Here is a 24,733-nt window from a genome sequence, read left to right on the forward strand (position 1 = left end):
GCAAACATAAGAACATGTACAGGGTCTATGAAAGTCCCAAAGGCAACAATGGCCACCAGGTCAGGCATTTTTAGCGATTTTTTCCTTCTTTATATAGTACCGGAAAACGGCAGCAAACATGGCAAAATAGAACATAGCCGACAAACAATTAAAAAGGTGGACAGTGAAATGCAATATCGTCGTACTTACTGTCCTGTCGGTTCTTTTTGCTTTCAAAAATTGAAACCCACTTGCAGTTTTTACAACACCATTATTTCATGGTTACCGGATTATGGTATTTTTTAATCAAAAAGTTCATTTTCGCCAAATTTCGTTAGTCAGTAGTACAATTCAGCATCAATAAATTCCAAGAATTATTCCAAACCTGAAGTGTCTTGCATAGTCACGAAAGTAGTCCGACATTTACGATTTTTTTTGTTGTGCTGAGTTGGCACTTTCCCAATTAGGAAAAACTACAAATTTCCCAATTGCTGTTGTTTTTTATAAATAAAATGTAACATTTAGTTAAGTTTTCCTATGAAGCTCTATGGCTTGAACCTAAGTTAATATAATATTGACAACTTGACAACATGTAGTTATCAATTTTAGTATTTAGGAGCAAAAAGTAAAATACACCAATTTCCCAATATGAAGATTTCAGGACGCAAATTTTTCCCAATTTCAGGGGTTTTCCCGCACAAATATCCCAATAGGGCAGGTATCAGTACATTTCCCAATGGGGCAAAAAAATAATTGCTGGTCTTATTACTATTACTGGCCCAAATCCCATTTCATTGACAGGAAATTACATTACAAAATTAGTTATTGCCCTAAAGTTTTGACCAGCCATGTTTTTGTCCAAGGACTGGCTAACTTTCATGGAGACTGAATGCTTTAACATTGACTACTTCTTGAAACGCTGATCCTAAAATCAAAGCTCAGCTGTTCCTGTGAAGATCAGTTGATTATCAATCGTGACTGAAAACAACATGCACATTTTCATAAAGCTTCAGAAAGATTTGAAATTACTTAGCAGTGCTCATATTTTATTGTTGCATAAATATTAACCAAGGAAATGTTTAGCATGAAAGAAACAAAATACTAAATATGCGCATCCAGTATTTTAAGTTTACTTTTTTGATGCAGAAAACGCCCTTGAACCCGCTGCAGACTGGTGTTTGTTGCGCTTCATGATAGGAGTAGCGTCAGTGGGTGCAAACTGGAACACTTGGTTGTTGTAAGCCTCTCCCTCACCGTTTCTCGGCTTGCGGCCTGACTGACTCACGTTGCTGCCATTGCTCACTCCGCTTGTGTTCGTCTTACCGTCCGTGCTGCGTCGCCACTTGCTGATGCTCTGGGCTATGCTGCTGACAATCCCTGCATCATCAAACAAATTTGTTTAATTGAATAATTAATCAATTTAATTTAATTAAATTGATAAACCCTATAAATTGTGTTTATTGATGTTAGCAGATAGATGAACAGGGAAATAACAGTAAAATAACCAAAATGTATGGTTATTGTTTTATGCATTGCTAATGTCCTCATTAATATCTATACATCCATTTAGTTTAATGTTGACTTCTTATATAGTTTTTGAGATAAACTAAAGACCTGAAAAGTTTTACACCGACGGTCATTACACAAAAACAAGGGCAATAAATCTGATTACAGAAATTGGTGTTGAGTATGGTTCATTTGCATGGCACTTTTCCTCATTGATACCTATACAGCCATGAAGAATGAAATCTTAACATAGTTTTTGCGATAAAGCCCTGAAAGGTTTGTGATAAAATGATATTACAAAAACGAAAAAGGTCTATAACTCTTATTAAAGAAAGTGTAGGATTATTGTTCTGCATGGCACTTCACCTTATTGATATCTATACACTCAGATGTGTCAGTTGGCAATCATAAAAGTAAAGGGCAATAAGTTAACTCTTATTTATGAAAGTGAAGGGTTAAAGTTCTTGTGCATGGCACATTTCCTTATTGATATCTTTATACAGTAGAATTGCGATAACTCGAGCTGGCAATTTCTCGAAATCTGGCGATTACTCGAGCATTAGAGGAAGTCCCTAACATTTTCTTTTAATTTCTATATAACAATACCCGCAATAACTCAAACATGCGCTTTTCGATAACTCGAGGATGTGTGCTGGTCCCTGAAAGGCATTTCACGCCTAATTAACTGGCAATTATTCGAAGACACTTTCTAGTCTGGTCCGTGCTAAAAGTATTCGAGTTGTGAAAACAGCGCAATCAAGCAGACTAAAACGCTGATTAGGTGTGAAGTTAGTCGCAGTTTAAGAAACACTGCAAACTGTCATCCTTTGAGATTCAGATAAAAGCTACACAGTTTTAATGATAATTAGATAATTACACATGCTCTGCTCTCTATCGCGAAACATCTACACCATCAGTTCCGGGAGGCTAATGGGTTGCGACAGTCTTCAATCTTAGACGATGCACAACAAAAGTCTGACTGAATGTAATTTAAATGCAAACTGTGTAGTGATAATGTTGTTTTTCGTGCTTTTTTCATGTGTATGTGCGTACCTTGAGTGCTTTTTTAAAAATATTCTACATGTACATTGAATACTGTTTAAATATTTTCATTATAGATGTGTAATGTGTGTATGTTGATTAAAATTAAATGAATGAACGATACTTCTTAGCGTTTAGTATACTGTAAGCTTAAGCGATTTTTACACCGTTTCTTTTCCGTTTGTGTTACACGTATCTAAAGCATTTGCGGTCATGAGTTAAACATCACCAACGAAACATTGAATAACAAATAATACCATGGATTACTCGAAACCTGCGATTACTCGAGCATCGAGGTCAGTCCCGTGCTACCTCGAGTTATCGCAGTTTAACTGTATCCACAAAGTTTCTTGTTGAAATCTTGTAGTGTCTGAGATATAGCCCTGAAATATTTGTGACAGATGACCAGACTTACAGACGATGCCAAAACTATATCCATATGCCTTTTGGAGGGGGATAACAAAATGCAATCCATCCATAACAAACCATATTTAGACAAGAGATGTGTTTGTCAGAAACACAATTACCCCTATAACGCCGCTTTGAAATAAGATTTCAATATATCATTTGGCAGGTTTAGCAATTATTTCCCTTTTAAAGCTTATTACTTCCCTTGGATTGTATTTTTTTACTTTTGACCTTGAAGGCTGACATTGACCTTTCACCACTCAAAATGTGCAGCTTCATGAGATACACATGCATGCCAAATATCAAGTTGCTATATTCAATATTGCAAAAGTTATGGCCAATGTTAAAGTTTTCGGACGGACACACAGACAGACAGACAAACTGACTGACAGTTCAACTGCTATATGCCATCCTACCGGGGGCATAAAAACAGAGAAAGAATATTGAATGGAAAATTGTATGAGAAAGGATATAATGATACATGTATGCATGCAGCAAAGAGCCATTCATGCCTGCAGATTTAACAAGCGTTGAATTGATATCCCCCACCTATTTCAAAATTGTGTGACAGACGACCGACATAATGACAGACAGAAAATGCAAATTCTCTATCCCTCCACCTTTGGCAAGGGATAATAACAACTCCAAACTCTATGTTCATAAGAAAGCAACATGTCCACAGATTGTTAATAATAAATTGAACAAGAGCTGTCTGCATAGGATGACATATGTCCCCGAAAAACGCTTTGATGAAAGTTATGAGCATTTTTCGAAACCTAAACGTAGATTTCGAAACGCAGATCCTGAGTTCAAGGTCAAGGTCAAAGGGGTCAAATATTGTGTGCGTATGGAAAGCCTTGTTCATATACACATGCATACCAAATATGAAGGTTACATCTGAAACGACATAGAAGTTACAGTTTGTCAACCAGTTCCTGATAATCAGCAGTTCCGATTAATTTGTATTTAATTTTCCATAATGCCCCAATAAAAAAAAAAACTGATTAGTGTCTTAGGTATACATTAGGTAACGGAATAAATTAAGAAAGTTTTAGCAAGAAAGCTTTTGTATTATGCTTACAGGGGAGATAAATGCACCAAAAAGTTAACCAGAACTGATTGAATGAGTTATGTTTTGAAATGTGCATATGGATATAGAAGGCTTTATTTTTTTCAAATAAACGTTTTGCTGATTGAAAACGAATGCCATGACAATGTTTTGAAATACTAATTTTGTAAGTTGGATGATTTTTAATAATTTTCCGAACGGTGAACTTTATTTGGCTATTTTTTTACAACAAAAAACTGCATATGCCGTCTGGCCTAACCTGTTGACATACAAAATAAATTTTACCCTTTTTTTTCTTCATCTGTTCACATTGACACTAAATCCCGAAAGAAAATATTGTGTTCAAAAGAATCAACGTTTTTTGCTTGGTTATTTTAAACTGGATGACTGACTGTATGAGCATTTTTTGAAAGCTAAACGCAAAGTGTGACAGACGGATTGACCGACAAATGGACAGTGTGATCACTATATGCCCTCTCTCGGGGGCATAAAAATAAATAAATAATGAGTGCAGGTTTTATTTGGGGGGAAAACTTCATGAATCAAAACAATTTTTTTTAGATGCCTTGAAAAGATCCGCTGCGTTTCCTCTTCTTGTCCTTCTTCCTGTTCTCCTTTGTGTCATCCAGGTTGTCCTCACTGGCGTCCAGCTCATCGTCAGTACTGAACACCTCCGACATGAACACAGTCCTCTCTGCAAGCTCCTCGTCCACCATGCACACAGCGTCTGCATGCTTGATCAGCAGCTCCACTATCGCTGTCTGCACCTGTGGGCAGATTCATGGGCATAAAGTGACGTCCAAGATTTGCCTGTGCAGTCCCGAACAGGCTAATCAGGGTTGACACTTTGTGCCTAAAGGATTTTCCTTTTTACTTCTTTTTAACAAAAAAATCCATCTAAAGTTAAAGAAACTAACAGTTTCCAGAGGAAAACTAGGCTTAAACCTTTGCATGCTGGGAAATTTGTCATCTGCTAAAATGTTGTCTGCTAAATTTCTAAAATTAGCATTTTCTTCGATTTTTTTCAAAAAATACTACAAGAATAGCAAACAGTTTGGGCGTCTCATCTGGATCCAAACTGTTTGCAAAGGCCTTCAAAATTCGGTTCCAGCACTTAAAGAGTTAATTCATATGCGTAAAGTGTCATAATAGATTAGCCAGTGCAGTCTGAAAAGGCTAATAAAGAGTGACACTTTCTGCTTATATCGAGTTTTTTGTTTAAAGAAATAACCGTATTTGATCATATTTTTTACCTCAGAGCGGGCATCTTCTGCGCTGGAGAATTTGAAACCTTGCTTGCTTCATTGATGTTTCCATATAGGCATGCTCATACAATTTTCTATACAGGTAAACTTGTTATGCTTTTTTTGGTCGCAAGTTTAATATATGAATTTGGGCTTGCTTGGAATCAAACGAAGATGGTTAACAAAAGTACACACCTGTAAGACTTGCACATGTAACTTGTGGACAAGCCTTTGAAATTCTCAGTTTCATATAGGAAAGGTTGTAGCATTTCAACGGCCTCAAACCATAAAAGCATGTGAATCCTGAATTTGATAATTGACAAAGCATGATTTCAATTTAACCCTTTGCATGCTGGGAAATTTGTTGTCTGCTAAAATGTTGTCTGCTGAATTTATAAAATTAGCATTTTCTTCGATTTTTTTCAAAGAATATTACCAGAAAAGCAAACAGTTTGGATCCTGATGAGACGCCACGAATTGTGGCGTCTCATCTGGATCCAAACTGTTTGCAAAGGCCTTCAAAATTTGGTTCCCGCACCGAAAGGGTTAACCACATGTAATCAAGATAAACTCAGAAATTGAGATTGTTATAATAGGTTTCTTCAAATGTAGGTCAGAACATGCAAAAACAGAACTCTCTTCTTCGTCAATAAATGGTAGTCTTTTTTAAGAAATCAAGGCTATATGATCAAAATTACAAATTGCAAAAAAAATGTGATTTTGCTTTCATCAGAGATATATCTAACTGTAATTGCTAAGTATACTGGTAACGAACCTGCAGGAGTTTCTCCTCACCAGACTTCATGGTTTCACTCTTGCTGTTCATGTGCATTAGATTTGGCGCAAGGACGACAGCCAGGTTAGCAGAGTCCATCTTGTTTTTCTCCGAGTGCTCGGAGATGCGTGACAGGAGCTTCATGATGTAGCGCAGCGTGCTGGCGTGCTCATCAGGCAGTAGCAGACACAGCATAAGCACAGCCTTCGTTGCCAGGTTCAAGTCTCCAAGCTGGTAGCATCGTATAAACGTGTCATGATACACGCTGGTGAATAGGGGCTCAGGGAGTTCGCGGAAGAACTGCTTTACCAGAGCCGTCACGTCGTACACGTTGGCACCAACAAAGCCTTTCCCACTCTCAAGCTGAGTCTGACAAACAACAAACAAGAGGGTTATGGGCCCTAACGCATTCACCCAAGACCAGAAGGAACTTAACTGTTAATCTGACTTCTAGGCTATTGAAAAGGTACTACTAAAGCCATATATATAAGGAAAACTTCCCGCTCCCTGATGGTTGTTTTTTAACAGACTGGAATCATTTATAAATTTTGCTGAAATATCATTAGAACAAAATTAATTGTCTGACCTAGTTTCATGAAGAGTTAACTTAAAATGTGACTTCTAGAGTGTTAACAAGCTTTTTCTTTAATTTGACCTAGTGACTTGGGTGTTTGTTTAACTCACAAGACCCAGGTTCAATCTGGGCCAAGCAATCATAAGGATCAAGTTTCATGAAGGTTGGACTTAAAATGTGACTTCCAGTGTTATCAAAGTTTCACTGTAGTCATAAAAGGAAAACTGCCCTGCCGCTGGCAGATGGTTTTTTTTTAAGAACCAGAACTATTGTTAAATAAGCTAAGACATCATAAAAACAAATGTTCTGACCAAGTATCATGAAGATTAGACTATAATTGTGACATAAGTGTTAATGACCTTTTTCTTTCATTTGAACTATAGACCTAGTTTGTGACCTCATGTAACCCTGTATTGAACTCGGCAACGATATCATTGGGACGAATGTTCTGTCGAAGTTTCATGACAATTGGACAAATAATGTGACCCCTAGAGTGTCAAAAAGGTAAATGTTGACAACAGACCACAGATTAAAGGCAGTCCTAGAAGGTCACCTTGAGCAGGTAGTGGTCAGATGAGCTTAAAATGCATTTGTCTGTATTTGATTAAATCACTTATTTCATACACTTCTTGCATAATCTCTTCATAACTAGAAGCTTAAATAGCCAATGCCTACAGAAATCTCAGATGGTAAGATTTTGCAAGTTTAAATGGAGCTTGATTTATAAGTTTTATGGTATTCATATAGAACATGCATGTTTTTTATTTTAAAAAATCCAGACACATTGTCTTATGTCAGGACAGCAGGACAAACATCCCAAAATGGGAACTGAAAAAAGCTTAATTTACCTTGATTTCTTTCTGTCGACTTACAGCTCCAGACTTTCTGAACACCCCTTCGCTATCAATGTTGTCAATAATAATTTCGGCTGCTTCAACAAGAAACCTACAACGAATCTCAATAGTTAATAAAAAAATAACTGAAAAAAAGATAGTAGCATCATTGAAGGAGTGGTAAAATCTAAAAACATCTCACTTTGCCTAAATATAATGAAAATACAAGGGACAAAGTTGTCACAAAACCAGGTTTACAGTTGAAAAAGTCTGATAAAGGGAAACAATTCAAAATGTGTATTGTTAACCCCCTTGTGTGAAATTGACCTTAATTTCAATTAGAAAAAAAAACAAGGGCTGTTTGTAAAACATGCATGCCCCCCATATGGGCTGTCAGTTGTAGTGGCAGCCATTGTGTGAATATGTTTTTTGTCACTGTGACCTTGACCTTTGACCTATTGACCTGAAAATCAATAGGGGTCATCTGCCAGTCATGATCAATGTACCTATGAAGTTTCATGATCCTAGGCCTAATTATTCTTGAGTTATCATCAGGAAACCATTTTTCTGTTTCGAGTCACTGTGATCTTGACCTTTGACCTACTGACCTGAAAATTAATAGCAGTCATCTGCCAGTCATGATCATTGAACCTATGAAGTTTCATGATCCTAGGTGTAAGCATTCTTGAGTTATCATCCAGAAACCAATTTATCATTTCGAGTCACTGTGACCTTGAACTTTGACCTAGTGACCTGAAAATCAATAGGGGTCATCTGTCAGTCATGATCAATGTACCTATGAAGTTTCATGATCCTAGGCGTAAGCATTCTTGAGTTATCATCGGGAAACCATTTTACTATTTCAAGTCACTGTGACCTTGACTTTTGACCTAGTGACCTCAAAATCAATAGGGGTCATCTGCCAGTCATGATCAATGTACCTATGAAGTTTCATGATCCTAGGCCTAAGCGTTTTTGAGTTATCATCCGGAAACCATCTGGTGGATGGACGGACCAACCGACCTACCGACATGTGCAAAACAATATACCCCCTCTTCTTCGAAGGGGGGCATTAAAAGTCTGATAAAGAGTGACAACTCAAATCAAATTGAGCATTGTTACTGATTGTTCATAGTAACATAATTGTTTCAAAATCAATCTATTTTTAGTTGTGGCGACCTTGACCTTGGAGATATTGAAGTAATTCTTTCGCGCGACACACTGTCCAATAATGATGAACAAATGTGCCAAATAATTTTAAAATGTCACAATGAATAACATAGTTATGGCCCAGACAAGCTCATTTATGGCCATTTTTGACCTTCAAACTCAAATTGTGACCTTGACCTTGGAGATATCGACGTGATTCTTTCACGCGACACACCGTGTAATGATGGTGAATAAATGTGCCAAATGATTTTAAAATCTGACAATGAACGACAAACTTATGGCCCGGACAAGCTTGTTCCGCCGGCCAGCCCACCAACATCGCCAATCTAATAACCAGTTTTTTCCTTCGGAAAACCTGGTTAATAAAATCTAACTTGTCCGCTGGGCAAATATACTTATGCATATTAATGTTGCTCTTGTTCTGGAACTTTTTAATTACATAAGCATACTCAGGTTGACAACTAAGCAACCTTGTGAGAAAATCATATTAAAATCCAAAGTACAAGTTTAGGGCCCACGCTGGGCTCAAATTTTAGGGAGAAGTGACTTCTCCCTGGACACTGATTTAGGGAGAAGTGAGGAGACTCTAGGGAGAAGTGGAGAGACTCGGACACAAGGGTTTGCATGTAGGGCTTTACAACACACATATATGTGTATCACATTATTGAAGTATACCACTGCAGTACACATATATTTCTTTTGTGTATCTTTATTTTTCAAGCAGTTCTAATTAACCAAGTAATAATAGACACGACAGATAAATAACTAAAATATTACTAGCTTTATATTCAATCCATTTTGATGTAAATAATCATATTATACAGACAAAAGTATTTCAAAGATAATATGTTTATGAAGCAGTAGATAACATAAGCTTAATAAAACTGTCAGACCAGATAAATATTTTTATCCCATCATAAGACGTGCATTGTCGAAATAAACCACTGTGGAATAAATTTTCCTCTATTTAGGCTATGTAAGCGTTTCCGATCGCCAAAATTGCCAAAGGCGATTGAATCTTTTAGCTGGCGATTAAAGTTTAAAATGTTAATGAAAATGGCGATTGCAAAAAACCCTGATATTTCTCTTTAAGTATATAATATTCCCTACTTTTAAAGAGAACTCGGTACCGATTTCCACATGTAATCGCCATAAAAGCTCCAGGTGGTAATAGATAGTCCATTGATAAGAGATAAACGGATGCCCGTATCGTATATTCAAGCCACATAACACAGTCATGTATGCTGACAGATGCATCACGGGAAATTTTCGGGTAACTTTCCAGAGGCAGAGTTATATAGCGATTATTATTTTTGATTGACGTCGGTCACATAGTAAGCATTTATCGCAGGTTTATTAACAATGAATCACAGTTATAGCATTAATACATGATATAAAACCGGTAAATAAAGCAGTACATTAAAGGTGGTTTCGGGCATCATCATCACACCTATTTACCGTACTGTAAACAATCATTTATTATGAGAAGTTAATTTCAATTGGTGAGCAGTGTAAAATTACTTACGGCGAGTAAGTTGTGAAAAACAAAACCCGTTAATAATTTAATGCGGTAACAAATTAAATCCAGTGCATGTATATTTTATCATGTCTATTTGTAGAACTGATTTACACCGTTTTTCTACAGCCACGTGATTATAACTATTAATTATGCATTATTAATGATTAATACCGGTATGCCATGTAAAACCCGTGTTATAAGAAAGAGCGCGAAATTATTGCTGTCGTCTGCAATGACAAGTTCTACGCATGCAAAGCAAGACCCACCCAATCAAAGACCAGGGCATATCTGAAAGTTCTAACATTGTATACTGTTTATGCCAGTGCATGAAAATAAATATAAATAAAAAATAAAAAAAACATGAAATTATTTGACTTCAGGTAACAAATAATTTATCTAAATGTGACTTCATTGATAATTTAATACAGTCATTGTTGATACCTATAGATTCATGATAATGATTATGTCGTTCATTGAGCAGATAAGGTTATAATGTGGGTCGTTATCGTAGTGCTGAAATTTGGCTACTAACTTTTTTTCCTTAGCGCCAACCTAGAATTTTCGGAAGTGCTGAAAAATAGCTGTCACGCACGGCGGAGAATGGTCATATTACTCGGAATCAACTATAAAGTAATCATTTTTAGCAGGGCTTTTCATCCTTATATAACAGAGGCCGATATTCGGCTCCTTCCCAATTCTAAAAAGCCTTATTTTTTCCCAACTCTGGCTGAAAGACTTCCCAAAAAAAACGATTGAAATTCCCCTGAAAATCAAAAAAATAAACACAGCGGATAGTGTTTTGTAGCCAAGTTACTATTCGGTATAGTTTTACTGGTCTTGTAGATGATTGTAATTTCATTGAAAGCTTCCACGAGCGATAAACAAAGATGAAGGTTTATTTTGCGTAATTGTTGTCTGGTATCGATTTTTTCGCTACCAGTTCAGTTCAGGTATTTCCCCACTACCGCTAAGCCGAATTTTAATTGTATTTGTGTACCAGTCTAGAACAGAATATTGCGTAGTACGGGTTTTATTGTCGGTTTTTGCACGAGGGCCGCAAGGGAGGTCACCAGTGTCATCGCTGAATTTTCAGTTTGAAAAGAGATAACTTTTAGTTTACTGTTCAAAAACTGCTGTTACCTGTTGAAAAGTTTATCTGTTTGAAAATATAGCTGGCCAATCTTTGAAAAGAACATTTCCAGGTCATTAATTCATAAAAAAAATAAAGTTCAAACCATTATTGTGACTGTTTAAAATTGATTAAATGATTTACCTGTGATGAAATGCTTTAAAAGTTTTTTTCCCAAAATGGCCATTTATCGCGCTTAAATTTCCCAATTTGCAAGGCTAGGGCTTCTTCCCAATTTCCAGATGAAAAGCCCTGTTTAGTAAAATCGAATCAGATTCAACAAAACTAACAATTTGATACCAAGATGTAATATATTTTTAACACATAATGCAAATCAAAAAGCAAATAAACATTATTTACAACTATTAAGTGCGCGTACTTGTGACGTCATTATTAACACGTCATACGACACAATGCATGTTCTTTCACGCTTAAGTTTAGAGTGTTTTTTTCATTATTTCTTAAAAATCGGGGACGTAGAGGTACCGTATACTTTTGCTTGTAAGACGCATTTTTAAGACTCAAATTAATAAGTTACAGTTGGGGTCGCGTCTTATTAGCGAGATACTGGTGAAAATAAACAAAAAAAATCAAAATATCCAGTTTACTGTGCTTATGCTAGCCAAGTGGACACTTGTCAGTTGTTTTGAATCATCGCGGCAGCCATTTGCATTTTCTCTTAAGTCTGTATTGGCCTGTACCGTGTATCGGAACGCTTTGTTCATTTACCGATTTATTTGTAATAAAATGTATTGTTACTGATTTTGTTGTCTATTATTTTAAATTTGAATTTTGCTATTTTTGGGGCGTAAGACGTTATATTGTCCGTGATTATTCTTGAAAAGTTTGTATCACCTGATTGTCTGCACGCCACGTCGTTAAATGTCATATAAATTTTTCGGCCATGTTTTCGGCCGATGAAAACGGCTAAATTTGACCGCATCTTACACGCGGGTCAGTCTCAAATCCACCCATCATAAAGTCCGAAGTCGGGGTGCGTCTTATTAGCGAGGGCGTCTTATAAGCGCAAGTATACGGTATGATAAACAGAAAAACAGGTTAGTTACTGATCTTTTTGTAATGTATTAGGCTCGACACGATAAAAATAATAAAACAATGTTTGCTTAAAATAACTTTGAGATTTTCCCTGTAGTTAGATTTTTCTTTTCTATTTTCAAAGAAATAATTTACGACTAAGAAAATTGATGGGATAAATCAAATACTAGGTCAGTGCCGAATAAAGCAGTTTATTTTGCTCAGCACAAAAATCTGAACCACTCGCCAAGGCTCGTGGTTCAGATTTTCTAACCTCGCAAAATAAACTTTGCTTTGTTCGGCACCGACCAAGTATTCTCTATATGTTTGAAATATGACATTTAGCATATGCTTTCTTAAAATAATTATTTGTTATAGTCTTTCCAATTGCAATTACATGTGAATACAATTCGAAATATGATAAACCACACCGTCCGCATCACCCCATCTTTATTCTTCATTCTATTTCTTCTTCAAAGATAAATTATAATCGACGAAAAATAATGTATTAGAAAACGACAGTCCGAAAAATTGTACGCGTTATGCACATGAAACAAATTGTGCATATTGTTTGACAGCAAAAAAATGAAAATCAGAAAACCTAGCTAATTCGTAATCAATATACAATTTTATTATACCCCCATTACTGGTAATGGGGGCTACATGTATATAGGAGTCACTTTGTCGGTCTGTCGGTGGGTCTGTCCCGAAATTTCATCCGATCTTTACCAAACTTGGTCACAAGTTGTATCTAGATGATGTCTAGGTCAAGTTTGAAAATGGGTCATGCCAGGTCAAAAACTAGGTCACGGGGTCACTTAGTGTGTTTTAAACCAAAAGTTTGTCCGGACCATAACTCTGTCATTTATTGTTAGATTTTAAAATGACTTGGTACATTTGTTCACCATCATGAAACGGTGTGTCGTGTGAAGTACGTTGATATCTCCAATGTCATGGTCACACTTGGAGTTTAAAGGTCAAATGCTTGTCCGGGCCATTACTTTGTCATTTATGGTGAGATTTTAAAATCATTTGTAAAATTTGTTCACCATCATTACACGGTGTGTCCCGCGAAAGAATTACGTCTATATCTTTAAGGTCAAGGTCACACTTTGAGTTCAAAGATCATAAATAAAATTGTCCGGTCCATAACTATGTTATTCATTGTAAGATTTTAAAATCATTTGGCACATTTTGTGGACGGTGTGTTGCGCGAAAGAATTACGTCGATATCTTCAAGGTCACACTTAAAGTTCAAAGGTAAAAAATGGCCATAAATGAGCTTGTCCGGGCCATAACTATGCTGTTCATTGTGAGAATTAAAAATCATTTGGCACATTTGTTCACCATTATTGGACGGTGTGTCGCGCGAAAGAATTACTTTGATATCTCCAAGGTCAAGGTCACACTTTGAGTTCAAAGGTCAAAAATGGCCATAAATTAACTTGTCCGGGCCATAACTATGTCGTTCATTGTGAGATTTGAAAATCATTTGGCACATGTGTTCACCATCATTGGACGGTGTGTCGCTCGAAAGAATTGCTTCGATGTCTCCAAGGTCAAGGTCACACTTTGAGTTCAAAGGTAAAAAATGACCATTAATGAGCTTGTCCGGGCCATAACTATGTCGTTTATTGTTATATTTAAAAATCATTTGGCACATTTGTTCAACATCATTGGACGGTGTGTCCCGCAAAAGAATTATGTCAATATCTCCAAGGTCAAGGTCACACTTTGGGTTCAAAGGTCAAAAATGGCTTTACATGATCTTGTCTGGACCATAACTATGTCATTCATTGTGAGATTTTAAAATGACTCTGTACATTAATTTTGTTCACAGTCATACAATGGCGTGAAATGTGGAAGAATTCAAGAGTTCAAAGGTTAAAATGGCTATAAATGATAATGGCTTAATAATTCTTAAAAAATGCCATAAATTAGATTCTCTTGTTTTGTGAAGACAGTATGCAAAATAGTCTGTGTCAATGCGACACGTGGGGGTATACGTCACGTCTGTGACAAAGCTCTAGTTGACATATTGCTTTACAATAGCATAGTTATCACCTTTTAATTTCAAACCATAATCGACAGAAAGGTGTAACATCATTGACATAGATCAATTATTAAATTATCATCCTTTTGTTAATTCAGATCGATAGTTGGTAAAAATGTAAAGAAATCAACTTAGAAATAATTTTTTTGTTAGGCTCCTTTTTATTTGTTTATCTTTAAATACGACGTTTGCCATCGGCCTCTAAAGTGTTGGCAGACGACAATATCAACTGTGTATTTTCAAGTATACAGTGTCTGGGCATGAATGACCCAATATTTTGTGTGAGCGAACTCAATGTTGATTGGCCAGCTACCATGTGACTTGAATGCTGACTTGACCAATATCGATCGCTGATTAGATAAGTTCGGAGGTTGGAAGAATCGGGGCGGGGTTTACCTCAAATTACCTGACGCTCAATTGCGACACGCTCCGGGCTGCAACAGTGTGTATTGGAAAATTGAGTCAGACCTTAACATCGAGAAAACCGGATGTAAACAAATTCCGATTAAAATGGGAGACTGGAAGTCACTATTTATCTACAATTTCTTAAATTTAGGCGACGTTTGGCGTAAGAAAGTGACTTAGTCGCTCACGTCGCCCCTTAGCGCGAGCCCTGCAAGTTACAACTAACCTTTAATAGAGATTTAGCCAGGCACCTGAAAATGGACTGGGCAACCTTTTTCGTGAAAAATGGTTCTTTGGTTATTTTTGTTAATTGTGACTTATAATATTTGAGCTGTTTTCAATTACATAATATTATATTATCATGTGAATGTTGAAAACTGCATTTCCAATTTCAATACTGTACCTGAGCAATGGAAGCAATGGCAATAAAATGTTCTCGAATTACCGGTAGAATACTTTGGAAAATTTAAATAATATGCAGGGATTTCAATAGATGCAGAATCCTGCGTTTTGACGTGAGCAAACTAAAACAACTCGCTTTTGACGCAACCCTATTTTCTGCCGTGCGCCATTTTGACGCATAGAAAATTTGACACTTGCGTCAGTCAGTTAACATCTCGAGTTCCATGGTAATAAATCTTGTTGTGCTCCTAAATGACATTAATGTTTCAGTATTTGAAACTCGGTCTATAATTGAAGGAATACCCCGGGCGTTGTTTATCTTATCTCATCTCTTCCAATACACATGTCAACGTCTAAATAGTGCGTGCGCACTAACTGGGTAATTAGCAGCAGTGATAAGGTGATAATCGATTGACAATCCGATAATTGCAGGGTTTTTGCACACTTTGCAGACGGCATGGTTAAAGAAAGTCGGCAAAAATAATTAAAGAAAAAACAAAATTGATCAAAGGTCCATTAATTACGTAGATCCACTATTAAGTCCAGTGAGTTTTGTCAGTTTGTTAATCCACCAATAATTACTAGTAACACCCAGGGTTTTCATTAGGATTCTTTGTAGCAGGCTTTTGAGTTATTTGAGGAGGCCAACGTTCTAGGGGGTAAACTTACTCATGCCCCCCGGAAATTTTTTGAAATAAAGGTGCCAAATCGTGGCTTTTGAGCGATTTTGGGCGCATATATTTTACATGATTTTCCTCAGTTAAAATAGAGGATGTTAATGTGAATTGTAAAGTCCTCAGGTTACATCAACTCTCAGGGGTGTCAATTGTCCCAAATTTGAAATCCTGAAAATAAAATCTGGGTGCCGATAGAGCCACGGTGGGTTCAGGGCACACCCTGGACAGGGGTCCAGGGGGCCAGAGAGGATGATTCATTTTAAGAAAAATGAATATATTTGCTTTACTTTGTCTCTAACTTAACCAATTAACTCTGACAATGCCTTTAAAAGTATGCAGTTTTTGATAATTCAATTATGCAAAAAAACATGTATAATTTTAGGGTAGACTAAGACAGCAAACTAAGAATGGGCATCCATTTTAGTTTTTTAAGTCAATACAACAATAAATGCATATAGGAACACATATTTAAATTAAAAATGCAACAATCAGAGGACATAATCAATTAAATAGTAAATGACTACTTAAAATATTTTTTAGCACTGTTTGTTTTCCAGAGATTTGTGAATATGCCGTTTTATGTCCCCGGAAGCACCTGCAATTTAACTTATTTGAAACAAAGAAATCGCTTCTCCTGAGCTTTAAGACACCTGTATTTTTAAGAGATTCAAAACAGAAAAAAATACTTTGGCTAGCAAATATCAAAATCTATTTCTTTAAATTTTCATGTAGATGCATGGGTCTGAGGTGGAATGTCCCCGTCGGGGGCGAAGGGCCCGGGCCCTAGCTTAATGTATAATTTCTGTGCAGTACATAACATGTATTCTTTACAGTATTAATGAAAATCTGAATTAAACAAACACTGGAAATTTTAACATTTTAATAAGTTGTAACTTCCAATAATGACTATGACATTTCAAAATATATAACTAAATCAATTTAAATGACTTGTCCACAAGTAGTTATTGCAAATAAGAAGAAACAGTACACACTGTAAACATCTTTATCACATGTCAAACAATAACATTCAATATAATTAACCTCTACTTAACACGATCCCATTTTACCAAGAGTATGTGAATAGCAATTCAAATACTATTACCAAAGGAGTAAATTACCTTAAGAAAAATAAAGTCTGATAAACATCACAATAATTAAAACAATAATACTAAAGCATTTTATGATCAAATACCTGAACATTTATAAGTAATACTGTGTTAAGAGGACACAATGACTGTCTTTTTCTGAAATAATTGATTATTCAGTTTATAAAGATTGCGTGCCTGTTGACATGAGAATAATTGTTGTTGTTTTTTTTATTAACTTAGGAAATTATTTGGGAAAAAAATCGGGCATATGTTGCCCCAGCTGATGCAATGTTAGGATTTAAATATTTTGCTGAGGAATCTTCTTTGGGCCATTTTTTTCAAATACAAATTTGGACATAGCTTAACATTGCAGTGCCAATTCAATATATTTAGCATTTAAGCCAACCAAATCCGACCTTAATCAGGAAAAATCAGGAGAGTTTGGGGATCGAGAGTTTCATTTATCCTAATGAAAGACTCACCCTCCTGTAAAATGTGGTAACAAATAAATCCACTTACCGCTCGGAGGATCAAAACTCCGCGGAAAAAAACAAACATCAACGAAATCTGTCGAAAATCAAATAAAAAACGAAATGTAAGTGTAGCAGGAAAGTGCATTTATCCGGAGGTGCCGGTAAATGATAAACGTTAAAAAAACTGGAACAAGATAACTTCAACAGCGAACTATCGTTCTTACTCGAAACACAAACGAAATAGTCGTTTATTTTTCTTTTTTTTTACATATCCAATTGTTGACTTTGTCACAGTTTGTGACCTTGAATCAAAGTCGTACAGTCTCGTTAACCGCTCCGCGATTGGACAATTATATCGATACGACCAATGAGAAAGCAGTTAACATATATCGGTTTAGGTTGTTTACTTCCGTTTCAGACAGTTAGTATATTAACGAATACTAAATATCTCGTCATCGTCGTGAAAATTTGCCGATGTTTTGTTTTAATTTTCTTTCCGAATTTGAGCCGGCCTGAATAACATTTGAGGCGGTCAAATCGGCCGCCGGCCGCCTCCTAATGAAAACCCTGAACACCCATCTTATATAAACTGGAAGCACAGTTCATTTATCATACTAACAAGTTATAATACTTCACATAAACATTGAGAAAACACATTTCCTTGATAAGATATAATTTATCTGAGTAGAATTAAATTGCTACGTCATGACCTTCGACATTGTAAATGCCGGACATATTGTAAATTAACATTCAACCCTCGTTCAATTCAAAGCTGGCGATTCAAAAACAACAGATTCAAATTACAAGTAATGGTTATTCAATAATTGAGAAAGCATTAACTGGATTTAACAAACAATTGATTAGGTTTGTTAAACCAGATAACAACAAGGAAAATTTGGATTATTAAAGTTAAACTACTACAGGTAAGGCATTCTTAAGTGTATATATTTCGGACATGTATAGTATTCGGATAAACAGTAATAGATATACTAGATTTTCCATGCAGTTAGATTGTGTTTTGTTACAAAAGCTATCATAGGGATGATGATAATATACATGAAATGATGATAAATATGTGATGAAAAGGTGCTACCGGTACATATCTTTAATTACTTAAATGTGTTAAAAGACTTAAATGTGTTATGATGAAGTAGATTTGAATGAGCATTTATTGTTTTTACAAATAAACATAGTATAGTAATAGAAATAATAAAAGTTGTGAAAGGAACATGTTTTGTTTTTGAAAAACTAAGTCGATATTGTTCGCACAAATTATTTATATTTTGTCATTATCTTTGTGTACCAAATCATTAAAATATGTTGTGATATGTATCATAGTAATGTTATTTAATAATTAAAGCAGTATAACATTTTAAGATATTGTGTTACTCTTAGAGCATCTTTTTATCTAAAAAAAAATGAATAATACAGACAAAAACACAATTAACGCGCTTCAAAATTGACCCCAGCATTTTTCAATTTGACTCCTCAAAATTTCAATCCAGGGGTCATTGACTCCTGGTTTCTAAAATCTATTGAAATCCCTGATATGTAAATGAATAATTCAATAAATATGTCAACGTGGTTTTTCCACATGGTAAATTCTCTTTTAATTTATAAGTAATCTGTAGTAAAGTTAAGTATAGGAAAGTTCCATAGATATGGTTGTCCACAGACAACTGATAGAAAAATTGTATTTGCCCAAACCCCAAAATGTTTGATGGAAGACTTGAACATTTGATTTTCACCAGTTGCATGGTAATAAAGCCTTACCTCTAAAATTCAAGACAAACAGTGAAGTGAATCATAAGACATATGAAAATCATCTCAAAAACATTTATAATTACTTTGCCACATATCCGCATTCTGGGACATGTACACAGTGCACTCCAGACAGGTGGTTGCCAAATATCTGCTCATTAGTGACATCCTGAAAGTAGAAATTTGATTTAAACATTATGTTTTAAAAGGCAACCAAAACATTGCTTTTAAATAAATTAATTTGCAATGAAGTGATTAAATATTGCTGCGTTCCGAGTATACAGACAACAAATATATAGTTCCAGACTTATGCATTATACAATAATGGTTATTACTGTTCTTATTCATTAGCCAACTATTAACATACTTAAGAGTGGTAAAACTACCAAGGGACCAGAGTACAATTTAGTAAAAACTTGCTCTAATTTGAATTCAGAAAAAAAATCAAATCTTGTTAGAACCTACATTATTTCCGTAAATTTGATATTTATATGTCAATAAACAAAGCATTGGCCCTATGGACAGGCTTAAAAAGGAATTCAGACTAATATTATACTGGCTAAATTCCATTCCATCAGATGTTAAAACTGTCATAAATAGACCATAAAGAAACATAAGAAATTATGTTTTGCATGCCATAAATTCAGCAAGACCATATCACAAACACTAGATACGGTATTACCAAAGTAAACGAAATAAGATTACAATAAAAGCATTTGTGATAATTTAAACAAGAGCTGTCACCATAGGATGACTTATGCCCCCTTTAAACGCTTGCTAGAAGTAATGAGCTTTTTTCGAAACCTAAACGCAGATTTCGAAACCTAAACACGGAACCTAAGTTCAAGGTCAAGGTCAAGGGGGTCAAAATTTGTGTGCGTATGGAAAGGCCTTGCCCATATACACATGCATGCCAAATATGAAATTGCTATCTGAAGCGACATAGAATTTATGAGCATTTTTCAAAATCTAAACGCAAAGTGTGACGGACAGTCTGATCACTATATGCCCTTCTTCGGGGGCATAAAAATGTCTTAGAATATCAAAATAAATCAGAAAACCACATAAACTAGACGGCGGACAACATGCTAAATCCTTGAAATGCACTAAGTGACCCTGTGATCTAGTTTTTGACCCGGCATGACCCATATTCGAACTTGACCTAGATATTGTTTTGATACAACTTCTGACCAAGTTTGGTAAAGATCAGATGAAAACTACTTCAATTAGAGAGCGGACACCATGCTAAATCCTTGAAATGCACTAAGTGACCCTGTGACCTAGTTTCTGACCGAGCATGACCCATATTCGAACTTGACCTAGATATTGTCTAAATACAACTTCTCGTTATCGACTTTATAGGCTGGAGCACATAACCCGACATGCAAAATATTGGCGTTCTGCAACCTAACCAATATTGGGTCAATTTTCCAATATGGCGGATACAGCGTACAAAACAAAACCTAAGTCATCAGTGATTTTTTTGTCCAATTGGGAAAAGTACTCGTACCGGTCCAATTGGAAAAGAGTCGTGAAAGCCTGAAAATTGGCAAAAATCGAGTCGTGAAACCCTCAAATTGGGAAATTGGGTGTATTTGATTTTATGCTCCCAAATACTTTAAAATTGATAACTTAGTGTTTTCAAGCTGTCAATATTATATTTACCTAGGTTCAAACCATAGAGCTGCATAGGGAAACTAACAAAATGTTGCATTTTCCAAAAAAAACAAAAAAAAATTATTTTTTTTTCTACCTTAAATTGGGAATTTTTTGGACAGCAATTGGGAAATTTGTAGTTTTTTCGTAATTGGGAAAGTGCCGTTTACCGGTACTTTATAAAGAAGGAAAAAAATCGCTGGTCAATAAAATCAATTATTTCTTGCTTTAAAGGTACCATTTGGATGAGTTTGTGGTTTAGATAGGTAAACTTTAATAAATTCTTGCAGTTTCAGTGTTCCTTAACCCTTGCATTGTTGATAACATCTTGCACCCATGGACAAGAGAGAGCAAATCTAAGCAGCCCATTGGGATATAAAGCTTAGAGTTGAATTATTGCAACTAGTTGCATGCAAAGGATAACGTCGCTAGGCTGCCATTCAGGTAAATTCAATGGGTTTTTGAAGTTTATTAATTGCTTTCCTTAAGTGAATTTGATAACGTACAACGTCTGTTTTGTGATGCGCAATAAATCTGTGCGCAAAACTGAGATTGTGTTTATGAAGGGGTTCATATGTACTCCTAGTTGCAATAATTCAACCCTCAGCTTTATAACCCAATGGTTAGCCGATAGTTGCAATGCGCTGGCTCTTGCCCACGGGTGCAAAATTTAATCAACAATGCAATGGTTAAGGAACACTGAAACTGCAAGATCTTATCAACGTTAACCTGTCTAAACCACAAACTCATACGAATGGTACCATTAAAACAATAAATAATTGCTTTTTATTGACTTAGTTTTGCTTTCGTACGTTGTATCCGCCATATTGGAAAATTGACCCAATATTGGTTAGGTCGCAGTACACCAATATTTTGCATGTCGGGTTATGTGTTGGAGCCAACAAAGTCGATAATGATGTGTTATTCGATACAGAATACACTGTTTCAAATTAAAACATAAAACATATCGGCGAGGAAAGTGTGTGAAACATTGTCGTGTTTTTATAGGGTGCATGCAAAGGATAACATCCATAGGTTGCCATTCAGGTAAATTTAACATGTTTATGAAGTTTATTCATTATTTTCCTCAATTTGTCTCGAACGACGTCTGTTTAGTGAAGCGCACGGATTCTCTGCGCTGAACTGCACCCATGTTTATGAAGCGTGCATATGGACTGCCAGAGCCGCCATAGCAAAAATTATCAAAGGCTCTGGCAGTCCGTTAATATGGACTAATGTACTCCCAGAGCCGCCAAAGCAAAAATTATCAAAGGCTCTGGGAGTACGTTTATATGGATAGGAAATCTTATGAACAAAATAGACCTCAAGGATTTTTTTGTTTAGGTTACGAACGTCACACGTTACAAATAACTTATTTAATAAGTCAGCTGGAAAGAACAGATTAAAACAACGAAACAAGCGTACGGCCATTACCCTTCAAAAGAAAACAGCACAGCAGTGAAAGCATGTTTTGAAAGTAAAAAAGCCTGTAAAAATCGACCGTTTTATAGACATATTCACCTGATTTATTTTGTTTGTTGCACGTTTTGATTTTTTAGGTTTCGGCACTTTAATGCTGATCTCACGTAATTCATGCCGAACTAGCGCTCGTAGATTAGCTACATTATCTACAGCACTGATATGTTTCATTTCTTACGATAAATGAAACATTTATATGCATAAATTACTATATATCATTTGTATAATTTGGTTATTGTACACATATCCGCCATTTAAAAGGCAATTTACTTCGAATATGGCTCTCTTTGTTTTGATTGGTCAATGCCACGTCATGAAGTCATTTCCTGTTTTGGCGGTGTCGAATGATTAAGTTACACTGACAAATATTTAACATGAGGCCCGTCCAAATTAAGACGACTACGGATATTTTGAACAGTTTAATACAATAACACCTAAAATTTTCTTATCATCGCTGTTTTAAATTCAGACAAATACATTGTTTATAAATGTTTTATGTTTTAATAATTTTTAGGACACACTTTTCAATTTATTGGTTTTCGTCAGGTATGTGTTAATACACATACCTGGTTTTCGTATATTTTCAAAAAATCATGCCTTTTATTGTCTTCAACGAACTTCGATCCAAGCAATTTTAAAAAGCAAAATCTAACGCGCAACCACTGTATTATTCAGACTATGAGCATAGACCATTAAATGATTAATAAGTTAAACATGTATGTTTCACATAATTAATCAAAAGCATGAATAAAGCCTTTTTATTTTTTTTTATTTTAAAACAATGTCCAATAATTGTTATTTATTACCGAAACGATATTTTTAACAACGTGCCTTAGTCATTGTTTATTTTTTGCTTGTTTAAACATAAACTGTATAATGTCATTTAGCAATATGTGGCAAGTCCTTTCAAGATATTGAAATAATTTTATTTAGTGGTTCAGTACTGGTTCAATGTCTAAATCTGCCACTGCTTTAAACATTATCTCTATACTCATCATTATTGTGTTATATAAATAATGTTTTTACAATCAGCACCATCATTAAATTTACTAATATATAACAAAATAATGATGAGTATAGAACATACAGATATGCTTTTATAATGTAATAATACATTAAGCACAATGATTGCTTTAACCATAACATAGTTGTCGCTCCGTGAAGATGTTAGCCTTTGCAAGTTAAATGAATGTGATCATAAAGTATAACCCAGCCAGACAAAAAAGTCCCGGACAACAATGGGGAGTGAACCCGGGACATCCCGGCTCCAAATCAGGAGCTAACTAGACATTATCCAAATTAACATTTTGTCCAAGTTTTATAAAGATTGAGTCATAAAATGTGGATCCTAAGAGTGATACAACACATTTTCTACAATTGTACAGTGTGACTTACTTTTGACACTTCTTACCCAGATTCAAACTCCGCCTATATATTGTACTATAAACAATCTTAAAAAGTTTCATCAAAATTGGATAAAAAGTGTAGCCTCCAAACTGGTAGCTAGGTAAACGATGACGATGCTACCGCAATTAGGACATTTGACACCGCCCATTGGACGACGACGCGTACATTTAGGTGAACTAAAAATACAACAACAACAACAAACACGCAGACGAGAAATCATGAGCTCATTTTCCAGATTTGTACGATCTACTCGAGGCTGACTGTCAGCATTCTCATTGATATTCGTTACGATTATATGATTCGCGTTCTGAGAAAACTGTGCATAATGCATGTGCGTAAAGTGTCGTCCCAGATAAGCCTGTGCAGTCCGCACAGGCTAATCAGGGACCACACTTTCCGATCTTAAGACATTTTTCGTTCAAATTAAGTCTCTTCTTAGCAAAAATCCAATTTAGGCGGAAAGTGTCGTCTCTGATTAGCATGTGCGGACTGCACAGGCTAATCTGGGACGGCACTTTACGCACATGCATTATGACCAGTTTTCTTAGAACGCGACTTATATAGGCCATACAAATTTCATATTCCATTATACAAGCGTACATTACATACTCATTACAACATATCGGTTAATGCGGAAAAGTGTGCAACTTTAAGTGTAGTTCTGCCGTGTAGGATATAGATATTCTTAGTACCACGAGTGAAAATATATATTTTATATGATCACGAGTGAATTAAAATCGATAATCCACCGAACCCAACACATTTTCTTTTTATTTTATGCTTTTTTTCACAGTTTATATACATTGTTAAACAGTTTAAATAAGGAATTTCGCTTGGAAAATGACGTCATTTCGTCAAAAAATGACGTCATTTAACATAATCGATAATTTTCACTGATAATTTTCATTGTTGGAAACAGTGAAATTATCAGTTTTAATTCACTGATATTTCCCTATAAACCACCAGAAAGCATAAAATAAATATTTATACCGTATGATTAAAATGTTGAATTGCGGTGCAAATTGTGTAATCCTCAGAGGCATGTATCAG

The 24,733-nt window shown here is 35.5% G+C and overlaps 1 protein-coding gene across 1 annotated transcript in view; it reads right to left on the reverse strand.

The window, feature by feature from the left end:
* LOC127874830 (rho GTPase-activating protein 11A-like) overlaps nt 1–22,570 on the reverse strand; it is a 37,025-nt gene extending 14,455 nt beyond the window's left edge. The window contains exons 1-6 of the mRNA XM_052419462.1: nt 22,319–22,570; nt 19,228–19,310; nt 7,445–7,541; nt 6,023–6,391; nt 4,569–4,770; nt 1,113–1,356 (exon numbers count right to left, since the gene is read on the reverse strand). Of these exons, the coding sequence (XP_052275422.1) occupies nt 1,113–1,356; nt 4,569–4,770; nt 6,023–6,391; nt 7,445–7,541; nt 19,228–19,310; nt 22,319–22,447 (1,124 nt within the window). The 5' untranslated portion in view covers nt 22,448–22,570. The remainder of the gene's footprint in view (nt 1–1,112; nt 1,357–4,568; nt 4,771–6,022; nt 6,392–7,444; nt 7,542–19,227; nt 19,311–22,318) is intronic.
* Nucleotides 22,571–24,733: the final 2,163 nt, after the last annotated feature.

Source organism: Dreissena polymorpha, chromosome 3, assembly GCF_020536995.1.
Source record: "Dreissena polymorpha isolate Duluth1 chromosome 3, UMN_Dpol_1.0, whole genome shotgun sequence".
NCBI lineage: Eukaryota > Metazoa > Mollusca > Bivalvia > Myida > Dreissenidae > Dreissena > Dreissena polymorpha.